At 43.0% G+C, this 12,208-nt stretch overlaps 1 protein-coding gene across 3 annotated transcripts in view; it reads right to left on the reverse strand.

Annotated features, from left to right (window-relative positions):
* The window catches only part of per2 (period circadian clock 2), an 88,076-nt gene that overhangs the window by 37,472 nt on the left and 38,396 nt on the right, over nt 1-12,208 (reverse strand). For all 3 annotated transcript variants that reach the window (XM_048542355.2, XM_048542356.2, XM_048542354.2), the window contains 4 exons: nt 6,625-6,767; nt 4,113-4,191; nt 3,360-3,466; nt 1,813-1,966 (listed from right to left, as the gene is read on the reverse strand). In XM_048542355.2, coding sequence (XP_048398312.2) covers nt 1,813-1,966; nt 3,360-3,466; nt 4,113-4,191; nt 6,625-6,767 — 483 coding nt within the window. The remainder of the gene's footprint in view (nt 1-1,812; nt 1,967-3,359; nt 3,467-4,112; nt 4,192-6,624; nt 6,768-12,208) is intronic.

The following is a 12,208-nucleotide window of genomic DNA, read 5'->3' on the forward strand; positions in this document are numbered from 1 at the left end:
CATGTGGGTCCCAGCTAATATCATTAACCACAACGGTTATCATCAACTCGAAATCCTTCATAATATCAATGGTATCGTAACCTCATGCTGATTGAAGACCTCTCTGCTGTGGTTAATCCCCGATGCTGCAGAGAACTGTGGAGCATGTTATAAACCTGTTATACCATTTCAACTCTTCTGATTTCTTAGAGATTCTTTGTGAACCAGTGCCAGCAGGTAAACCAGCTTGAAAAGCACGTGACTGTTGATGAAGGATAATAAAATGTGAGGCTGGATGAACACAGCAGGCCAAGCAGCATCTCAGGAGCACAAAAGCTGACGTTTTGGGCCTAGACCCTTCATCAGAGAGGGGGATGGGGTGAGGGTTCTGGAATAAATAGGGAGAGAGGGAGAGGCGGACCGAAGATGGAGAGAAAAGAAGATAGGTGGAGAGGAGAGTATAGGTGGGGAGGTAGGGAGGGGATGGGTCAGTCCAGGGAAGACGGACAGGTCAAGGAGGTGGGATGAGGTTAGTAGGTAGATGGGGGTGCGGCTTGGGGTGGGAGGAAGGGATGGGTGGGAGGAAGAACCGGTTAGGGAGGCAGAGACAGGTTGGACTGGTTTTGGGATGCAGTGGGTGGAGGGGAAGAGCTCGGCTGGTTGTGTGGTGCAGTGGGGGGAGGGGACGAACTGGGCTGGTTTAGGGATGCAGTTGGGGAAGGGGAGATTTTGAAACTGGTGAAGTCCACATTGATACCATTAGGCTGCAGGGTTCCCAGGCGGAATATGAGTTGCTGTTCCTGCAACCTTCGGGTGGCATCATTGTGAAACTGCAGGAGGCCCATGATGGACATGTCATCTAAAGAATGGGAGGGGGAGTGGAAATGGTTTGCGACTGGAAATGGTTTGTTGCGAACTGAGCGGAGGTGTTCTGCAAAGCGGTCTCCAAGCCTCCGCTTGGTTTCCCCAAATGTAGAGGTAGCCACACCAGGTACAGTGGATGCAGTATACCACATTAAGCAGAGGTTCACCTGCACATCTGCCAACTGCATCCCTAAACCAGCCCAGTTCGTCCCCTCCCCCCACTGCACCACACAACCAGTCCAGCTCTTCCCCTCCACCCACTGCATCCCAAAACCAGTCCAACCTGTTCTTCCTCTCACCCATCCCTTCCTCCCACCCCAAGCCGCACCCCCATCTACCTACTAACCTCATCCCACCTCCCTGACCTGTCCGTCTTCCCTGGACTGACCTATCCCCTCCCTACCTATACTCTCCTCTCCACCTATCTTCTTTCCTCTCCATCTTCGGTCTGCCTCCCCCTCTCTCCCTATTTATTCCAGAACCCTCACCCCATCCCCCTCTCTGATGAAGGGTCTAGGCCCGAAATGTCAGCTTTTGTGCTCCTGAGATGCTGCTGGGCCTGCTGTGTTCATCCAGCCTCACATTTTATTACCCTGGAATTCTCCAGCATCTGCAGTTCCCATTATCTCTGACTGTTGATGAAGGTTGGCTTGATGAAATGCATGTGATGCTTCAAGTGCATCTAGCCTCATGTGAACTTGGATCTCTTCCTGAGGCATGCAGCAATTCTACAGCATGTTTGATATTGGGTGCATGATCAACTAAATTAACAGGCTGCGCAATGTTTGCATGCTGCCTGTACTTTTTTGAATAGGCGTAGGTTTTTAGTGCATTATAATTCCTGTAGCTGATTATTGGTCATATCCAATTTTTTTTAATCCTCCGACTCAATTTAACTGTTTTTTTAAAAAATCATGGCCAAATTTCAAGTCCAATCAAACCAACAATTTCCACAAAAATAATACTTACGTTCTGACTTTGTGCCTTCCAATAATGAAGGACACTTTTCTGCTCCATGGATTAACAAAACTTGACCAACTGGTATCAATTGTGATATATTCCCCATTCTGAGAGCAGAATCGGACAGGTGAATGTTCAAATGGTTGCCCAGCGTGTTTCAATACTGAAATTTAAGGAAAGCCATGTTTAAAATTTTTTAAAAATGTCTTTATATGGTAACTCAATAATGACAATCCAATAAATACTCAAACTATAATGCATAAAACACAGAACAACTGTTTTCTATTGCAGCATTAAAGATGCCATGAATTCAGCACATCAATTTTTAACAAAGCTACTACCTTCTTCAACAATTATTTAAAGATTGCCATTAAAAAGGGACAAATGGCTAATGAAGATTTAACAGTTTCTTTACAAGTTGCACAAATGTAAAGGTTATAATGGAGAATTTTGTCAGGCTGCCCATCCCTTTCTTCTAAAATAGCCAATTTATGATCACTCATATGATCAGGAATAGCAACAACAGAATGTTCAGGTCTCTGAATTTCTTCTACCCATTAACAGGTCATGGCTGATAATCTGAAGCAAAATATCAACTGGAATTTTACTTCATTACATTTCAATGCATCTCCTTTAGAAATTCAAGTTTTCAATTCTCACAATTAGAAGGATTGGCATTTCTGCTGGCAGTATATCGTTGAGGTGCTTGGAAACTATATGGTTATCATATATGGAATCGGAAAGAAGGGACAGTGGTGAATGGAACAATCATTCTTCATGAGCAAAGAACAGAAGTTGCTGGCAAAGCTCAACAGGTCTGAGAGCATCGGTGGAGAAAAATCAGAGTTAACTTTCAGGTCTCGTGACCCTTCGTCAGAACTTAACTCTGATTTTCCTTCACTGATGCTGCCGGACCTGCTGAGCTTTGCCAGCGACTTCTGCTTTTGTGATTACAGATAATGGGAACTGCAGATGCTGCAGAATCCAAGATAACAAAGTGTGGAGCTCGATGAACACTTTTGTTCCTGATTTACAACATCTGCAGTTCATTCAATTTTTAATCAAAACTTTCTTCATATTTCTTTGGGGAGACAGATGCTTCCAGCAGTTACACAAATTCCAGCTTCTAGCTGCAATGAACCATAATGCCATTAGCATGAATAAAAAATCATCACCTCTCCTTCCAAAACAGGGGGTTACCTAACACAACTCGCTGGCCATTTCTAGGAAGGGGGTGATCACCCTCAGCTAAGAAGAATGTGAAGTGTAGTTTGTCTACCTCAAGGTAGTTTAATTTGGCATTTTCATCATTTGTTTACACAAACATACAGAGCTGTTGTGAATGCTCTAACTACTTCAGTTTTTCTTCATCCCCAGAAAAATGATCAAAATCTAGCCAAATTAAAATAAAAATAACAATGTGGCTCACGCCACAGTCGGCATGTATGATTTTTTCCTTCGGAAGCACAGCTGACATCCATAGCACAGAGTTAAACCAAGCATATAGGGAAAAGTCACATTGGTCATCATAAAAGAGATAGCATCAATAAACTTACTTTTCTTATGAATGCCTAGCATCAAATGTTGATCATCTGGATGCAGATGCATCAGCACAGGCATTCCAATGAGGTCCTGAGGCAAGTAACCCAGCAAAGGAACAGCCCTTTGAAAGAAAAATTGAACTTTTTTGTGTTCTGCAACAAGACTCATTTACAATATTCTTAAACTTTCAACTCCTTGCTTTGCTGCAAAAATAATGAACAAAAAACAAAATCCAGACAGACAGGACTGTAATCAAGAATCTATAAAAAGCGTAGATTGAAAGGAAGCACAAACTTGGTTTCCAAACGAACATTTTGTGTTCCCTAATTGGGATAGTATACACCTCATTTTGTATCCTTCAAAATATATTCACCACCTCCTTGCCCTCCATGATGTACTTTATCACAAAATGTAAAGTAGGAACATTGCACTTAGCTTAAAAAGGAGAGGAATTTGGGGAAAACAGTTAAATAAAATGTTTCTTTGGGAATGATAGATAGTTACATCTAAATTATTCAAAAGTATACAGTTTTTATTAAAAATGCAAACACCCCAGATACACTATTTGGTCTATGGGGGGCATCACAAACTGTATACAGAAGTTTTCACAGCGTACATGACAGGAGACCCACTTATTGGGAACTACGTTTCACATAGTCTAGTGAGACTTTAAAAATTTGGAATTTTCAGTTTTAACAAAAAAGCACCAGGCTTTCAAGCTGCTGTGAATATTTTTTTCTCATGCATATTGTTTCGAAAACTCATACCTCTCATCAACATCCTGGAAAACGCAGCTGGGTGTGTGTGTCGTGGTAAAAACTCTCTTGTCGTGAGGAATTCTTGGTGCTGAAAATAAGTGATTTCTTCAATGAGATTGGCAGACGTAAAAAAGACATTGTAATATTAAAATCATTTTTCTACTTTAACGTCCACTTGGCTAAATTATCCTGGTATCAGAACTCTGAGTCTTAACTGCTTCATACAGCATTACGGAACTAAAGTCTTTTAAAAAGCAAGAAGCTTAATCCAGCAATTCATATGTCCATGGCTTTACACAAATACTTGTAAGGCATGTTTAATAGACATTTCAATGGAGCATCTGTATAAAATAACTTTGTACAAAACAACTTTAAATCTAAAATAATAATTTACTGAACAGACAATAATCACAAATTACAGAATGTTACACATCAGTTTTGACAGAATATGGTTTTCTACACTGCTGATCAATAACAGGTAAATTTTCACTGCAGTCTTGTTAATATGGAACTGTGTGACACTGAAAATGTTTCACATCCTATACTCTGCATACTGACTGTACGTAGACAAAAGAAAAACTACTGAATTTTAGTCAGGTATGTCAAAGCAAAGCTTCAACAAATTAAAAAGATGGTTGATAGCTTCACTCAACTCCACTGACCTGCTTTTCAGCCAATCTCATTTTCCCACAAGATCTTACAGGACGTCCAGCTATTATCCACAGTATATGCAAAATTGATCTGACGAGGAGTTCTGTGGGATTTCCCCACAAACCCCTCCATCCTGTTACTCTCCAATTTCTGGTCAATGCAGGAGTCAGAACAGTCAGCACAAATCTTGTATATCAAGAGGTTTGCTGGAAGGAAAGTGATGGTCCCAGCAGCGTTTCAATAAGAGTCATTTAAAAGTAGCTTTATTCATCAATTAAGGTACTAATGATGTGCGTAGGAATGTAGCAGACCTGGCCAAGAGCAGCTAATTTAATTCAATATTACCATTCCTGGGGACATATTAGAGGCCCCACTGTAGATGCACTTATGGCGATGGGTTTCCACCTCATTCTGCATGCTTGTTAGCAAGGTGATGAATATTCAAATTCAACATGATATACAGCTAACAACAAGCTAATGAGTATAAAAATACATTAAAAAAAACAGTAAAGTCAAAGTTAGACCAGGCTATAGAGCTGCTCTCTCATTATAGAGACATGTATGGTGGTAGCTTAACGCAAGGGTCACCACGCCTCAGGTGAGGGGAGAGACTTAGGAGGATGGTCCCTCATGGTAACCTCAGCCACTGTGGAAATATTACTGGTTAGGTCAGTTGGCTGGATGGCTGAGAGGAAGTTTGGAGAGAGGTGCAGTGGTTCTTACTGAAGTACATCCTGAATAGCTCCATGATTAGACTAGATTCCCTACAGTGTGGAAACAGGCCCTTTGGTCCAACAAGTCCATGCTGTCCCTTGAAGCATCCCACCCAGACCCATTCCCCTATAACCCATACACCCCTGAACACTATGGGTAATTTAGCATGGTCAATCCACCTAACCTGCACATCTTTGGACTGTGGGAGGAAACCGGAGAAAACCCACGCAGACATGGGGAGAATGTGCAAACTCCACACAGACAGTCGCCCGAGGCTGGAATCGATCCCGGGTACCTGGCACTGTGAGGCTGCAGTGCTAACCACTGAGTCACCGTGCTTCCCTATGCCGCACCATGATGCAGGACTCCATGCTCACGATCTGTTCCTGGGTTCATACACCGAGATAAGCATCGACTGCATTTGAAGGGCCATCAACTCGGTCAAAGTTACCCTTTGATCTGCCCAAAACTTGTTGGTCTTCCACAGCAAGAGGTTGACCTTGACCGGAGTGTTGCAGACTGGCACATTCCAAGGTCCAGGGCTACCTGCTGGGAGGCACATTAAAACCTGAGGCAGCTGTCGCCAGGTTGCAGTGGGGCAAGGCCACCATCTAAGGTCTTCTGGCCGAAGTACAATGGAGTTTCATTCAGTTACCGGACCCTCTTGTTGCCTCAAATGTATGGAAATAGTATCCTGCATAAGTAAGAAATGCCTTTGCATTTGTTAGAACTGTCGCGAAATTCAAACTTCAATGTTTGTTTGTTTGTTCTCCATATGCAAAGACTACACAGAACCAGAATGCTTTAGAGACTAGATATGTAAATAAAAATGTTTGATGAATAAAGTGTATTTTTGAAATAAGAGCTGGACGGCTTGTTTGAAATGCTAATGAACGTAGATATACTTGGAGCGAAACAAATGGTCAAGTGCATTATGCTGCGTATGCCTTATGCGCTTAGTTATGCAAATCCCATATGAGAAGTAATTGGTCCAAATTGAGGATAATAATTCGTAAAATGTTCTCTGTTCTCCTCTAATAGTCACTTATCTCAGGAAATTAATGAGGAGGGGGTCCTGACTCAGTGGTTTGAAGGAACCTTTCTCTTTTTATGTGCTGCTGTGTACAGCATGTTATACAGAATCAGAACTACTTACCTTCATAGCCTGAGTGCACTCTTTCAGCAAGTAATAGACAGCAGAGTTGGTCATCATCATCTTCAGATACCCGCACCTTTGTGAGATAAGTCGTCATACGAAAGGGATAGTAATGGATGCTGTGATCTCGCTGTCGATCTCCACTGTGAAACAAATGCCAGTATAAATACCAAGTAGGGAACCGGTACAAAATGTAATTAAAAGCAAGAAAATTCTCAATGTTGTAACATATCCTTTAGTTGTAGCTACTGCAACAGACAATAGTCATAACTCAGACATGAGTGGCAGATGTTTTACACGGAGGGTGGTTTGCATGTGGAATGAACTTCCTGAGGAACTGGTGGATGTAGGTGCAATTATAATGTTTAAAAAGACATTTGGATAAGTACATGAATATGAAAGGTTTGGACGGATATGGGCCAGCAGCAGGCAGGCAGGACTAGTTTGGATTAGGATTATGTCTGGTATGGACTGGCTGGACTGAAGGGTCTGTTTTTACGCTGTTTGACCTATAACTCTATGTTAACATCTGCAGGGTTATCTATAGTGAACTATGCATTGACAGTGAATTCGATGTATTACGTCAGGCACATTTCCAGTGTGGTTATTGTCAAGTAATGCGATATATAATAGTATGGGACATGTTGGGCAAAAGCAAGCTTTAGATCCAAATTATAAACAGATTAGTGAGACACATTCACAAAAGGGGACCCAAAGCCCCAGGGCAATACCATCCCCACAAATCTCAATGTTTATACTTACACAAAACAAGGGGTAAAATAAAATATTAAACAAAGCTTAAGTTGTTTATAATCTTAACTCAAAAAGATTGACCTTTCAATTTTCACTCCAACTCTACTGTATGTAGAACAACATAAATGCCAATAAAAACATAACTAGCAGTTTGATTTAATTTACAATGACGTTGCACGGTTGTCTAGCTACAAGTCATTACTGAACAATATCACTAGCCAAATATTGTCTCTGCACAGACAGACAACGACAACATGTATTCATCCAGCGGCGCGGAACATCGCCCAGGTAAAACCTGTTTACAATAAAAAAGGACAAATCTGGTCAGGGTACAGCCACCCGTTTATTTTCCACCATCAGTACAGGAACTAAATATGTCATTTGACAGTGATATAAAAGACATTTGCTCAACAACATGGTTCTGCCAGGATCACTCGAATCCAGAGCTCATTATACAGCCTTGGTCCAAACGTGCATCAAAGACCTGAACTCCATAAAGGTGATAGGTGAATGACTTCTCAGCAAGACCTGCACGTTCCCCTCCAAGCCACACATTCCTGAATTGGAACTATATCACCACTCCTTCACAGTAGCTAGCTAAAAATCCTGGAACATTGTCCCTAGTACCATACACCACACAGACTGCAGTGACAGAATACCACCTGCTCAACAGCAATAAAACGAGTTTTAAATGATGCCTCACAATGCACATATTCTATAAAACAATAAAATGCTCACCCAATAAACAGAAAGGCACTGCAATTTTAGAATATATTTTAACAATGCTTATATTGCTCTTAAAATGTAAATAAAGAGAAAAATCTTTACATATTGTATTTCATAACTTTATTACAACAGTGACTCAATGGGGTTTGTGATGTCGCACTGGAAACTTAGCAAAGTTGAGCAATGCATGTTCCCATAGGTAAAAACCGAAAGAACTGTGGATGCTGTAAATCAGGAATAAAAACAAAGTTGCTGGAAAAGCTCAACAGGTTTGGTAGCATCTGTCAAGGAAAAAAAGAGTCAACATTTCGGGTCTGGTGACCCTTTCTCAGAATGGATGGTGGCTGGGAAAATGTCAGTTTATATGCAGGGAAAGAAAGGAGGGGGAATGGGGTAGGGAGTAGATGATAGGATAGAGCCTAAAGAGACAGAAGATCAGCTGGACAGACAAAGGAGTTGATAACAATCGGGTTTGGAGGGTGTAAGGTTATAAATGGGGACTATTAGTGACTAACAACAGGGGGTGTGTAAAGGCAGGCTATGTGGTTACAAAGCCTGGTATGTGGGGTAGGGGTTGAGACACGGGAATGTTTAGGCCCTAAAATTAGTGAACTTGATATGGAGTCCAGAGGGCTGCGGGGTCCCTAGGTGGTAAATGAGATGCTGTACTTCTAGATTGCGTTGAGCTTTGCTGGAACACCGAAGCAAGTCAGAGACAGAGATGTTGGCCACGGAACAGGGTGGTGCATGAACATGGCAGGCAACAAATAGTTGAGGGTCTTTTTTGCGAGCAGAATGTAGATGTTCTGTGAAGCGGTCACTCAGTCTATACTTCATTTGCCCAATTAGAACAGACCACATTGTGAGCAGATGTGGCAGCACTGGTGTTGCCAGAACCTTCCACCTACACTAAACCCCAGCGGAGCACCGTGTCAAATCCGGAAAGGCAGGAAGTGCCCTTCATTAGCTGGTGCTCTGCTGTTTCTGGCAACCAGTTGTCATAGGAAGGCAACTGGCACTCTGCTTCAGAGTAGGGACTCGGATGTGCTGGTCGACAGGATGATGGAGAGGAGGGCCATCTTCTTCCCTGTTCATTGGCAAAGGGCTTGTTCTCCACAAAAATAAGTGCCACCATCTTCTCTGTTTTCTCACACACACTATCTTTGTCACTGCACAGTATCAATCACTGACGGTTAGACCAAATGTCCGCAACTCTCACCATGCATGGAACATCTCTACTTAATGATGCTCACCCACCTGAACTACAAACCTTTCCTGCCCTCTGCACTTTCTACACACATACCAGGGATAACTCACCACTTCTGCTGATCCTGCATCATCACTAACAGCTCTCCCATCTACTCCACCTCATTCAATCCTTGCTTTTGTCTCACTGCAGGAGAAAAATGTCTCATATCCAGGCCAAAAATGGAAGTGGTTTAGCCAACATTCAGTCCCTCGCCCTCCCGATGAGATTTTATTTGAGATGGTTGGACAGGACAGGGACCATTCCTTTGGGTTGCACATTCAGAGGACTGCCAGAGACCAGGCATCTGCTCAGCTCCAGGCAGATGCCTCATGTACTGGCCTCATACTGACATCAAACAAATTGAGTGTCTCAGGAACAACAGGCAGGTATGTCAGAGGCACTCAATAAACTGACCTGAAGGCTGGAGGGATCGATCAATGTAATCAGCACTGTGCTGGGGCTCCAGTCTGCATGCATCTTGAATCACACAGCAGGCATTCCAAAAGGTATCCCCCACCCCTTCAAAGGAAATTACTTCTTAGGCACTCCAGAGCTGCCAGGCAACTTTACTTCATCCTCCATTATGCAACCATCAAAACTATATAAGTTTCATCCACGAAGGGTGAACCTATGTTTGGGCTGGCCGCTCTCAGGATATCTGCACCCTCTAAATCATATGAATGAGGCATTCTTAACATTCAGACTGACTTACCCATGATCCTTAGATGAGGTGAGTTTGACCTCCAGGATTTGATATGCCAATCACTTAACTACAAAGGACATGGACAATCATACTTAGGTTGCACTAAGCTCCTGACAGACCATGGCCACACATGGGCTCTAACTAATGATTCTGGGACTGGGCATTAGTGCAGTGAAAATGCAAGGAAAAGAAATGCTATGACAGTACAATGGAAACATGGGTGACACATCATTGTGAATACACTTTCACATCCGTGCACGTGTGCACTTTTAATCAACTGTCATTTTAGCCGTAAGACCTGTTTACATTGTTACCATTTCAGAGTTAAACAGCCTCTTCATACATGGCAAGGAGGCTGGGAGGTGTGTTTGTGTGACATTGGTAATCACTGAGAAACATCCTTAACAGCAGTTGATTTGAAGGATCCTTCAACCCTTACATTACCAAACGTAGCCAAGACTTGGTAGATTAATAAAAGGAGATCATGGAGACCAACATTAATCTGAATGCTTTGTATCAGGGCCTTGCCTCCATTCATGTTCTAAATTTACTGCCACTTGTATTGTGACACTTCTTTGGAGACGAGGATTCATTCTGAACAAGGGAGCACACATTCTAAGGATGGATGATGGCCAGTTGACACCCAAACTCTGCTGCTTTGTGCAAAGATGTCAATCCTGCCCCCAGAAACAAACAAAAATGCTTCCTCCATTCACTGTTACTGGCAGCCATTTTTGCTCCTCATTGTACAGTTGCGATTTGACTGAAGATGTCACACTCCTGTACTGGAACTTCGGGTTCCACATGTTCATCAAGATTCCCCCATTCCGCAGCATTCATATCCTGTTTTGCTTGTCTGTCCATGTCAACCCCCTCAGTTTTCAGGTTGTCTATATTCCCATCCAAATATTTTATTTAATGGTTAATATCCTCAATTTTCTTCTCAGTCCTCAAATTATACCTCATATATGGCCGCGATAACTACCACCCCTGCTCCTATGCAGTATCAGATCTCACACTTTTATCTGGAGTTTCCCCCTTTGTTGTCATTATTCCTCCTGCATCACAGCATCCCACCTCCTGACTCAAGTTTCCCCACTTTCTGCTACACTGAATGGACAGCCCTGTTAACACCCTTTGACGTTTACTGCTCAATCCCTAGTATTGACCACTGGCTGCCTTGTGAAGACGATCCTGGCTGCTAAGGTCCCAGCCCTCTGAATGTGGCATCCTCAGCATTCAGACTGACTTACCCATGATCCTTAGACTAGGTGGATTTGACCTCCATGATTTAGAATACTGTGTCCAATTTTGGGCCCCACACCTCAGGAAGGGCATACTAGCCCTGGAGCGTGTCCAGCAGAGATTCACACGGATGATCCCTGGAATGGTAGACCTAACATACGATGAACGGCTGAGGATCCTGGGATTGTATTCATTAGAGTTTAGAAGGTTGAGGGGAGATCTAATAGAAACTTACAAGATAATGCATGGCTTAGAAGGGGTGGAGGCTGGGAGGCTGTTTCCATTAGGCGTGGAGACTAGGACCCGTGGGCACAGCCTTAGTATTAGCGGAGGTAAATTTAGAACGGAAATGAGGAGACATTTCTTCAGCCAGAGAGTGGTGAGCCTCTGCCAAGGAGCGCAGTGGAGGCCGGGGAGTTAAGTGTCTTCAAGGGAGAGATGCTAAATTCTTGATCTTGTAAGGAATTAAGGGCTACTGGGAGTGTGTGGGTAAGTGGGGTTGAAATGCTCATCAGCCATGACTAAATGGCGGAGTGGACTCAATGGGCCAAATGGCCTTACTTCCACTCCTATGTCTTATGGTCTAGGATTGAATATGGCCAATCACTGAACTACAAGGACATGGACCATCATACTTAGGTTGCACTAAGCTCCTGACAGGTGGAGGCCAACCCCCTGTCTGAGGTCAGATAAATGATCTTGGTGAAGTATTGAAGCAACCCTGGCTGACGAATTCTGTTTCTGGTCCCCTTAGACTCTGAAACATGTGCAGTGTAGTTGCCAAAAGAGCTGCTGGCATATGCTGCAAGTGAGACACTGATGTAGCTTGGGGCTGTACAGCAGCACATCCACTTCCTTGTGTATTCACTGCTGGCAACCATGACAAACTACAGGCCTTTCAGTCTTTT

Source organism: Stegostoma tigrinum, chromosome 14 (assembly GCF_030684315.1).
Source record: "Stegostoma tigrinum isolate sSteTig4 chromosome 14, sSteTig4.hap1, whole genome shotgun sequence".
Classification (NCBI taxonomy): domain Eukaryota; kingdom Metazoa; phylum Chordata; class Chondrichthyes; order Orectolobiformes; family Stegostomatidae; genus Stegostoma; species Stegostoma tigrinum.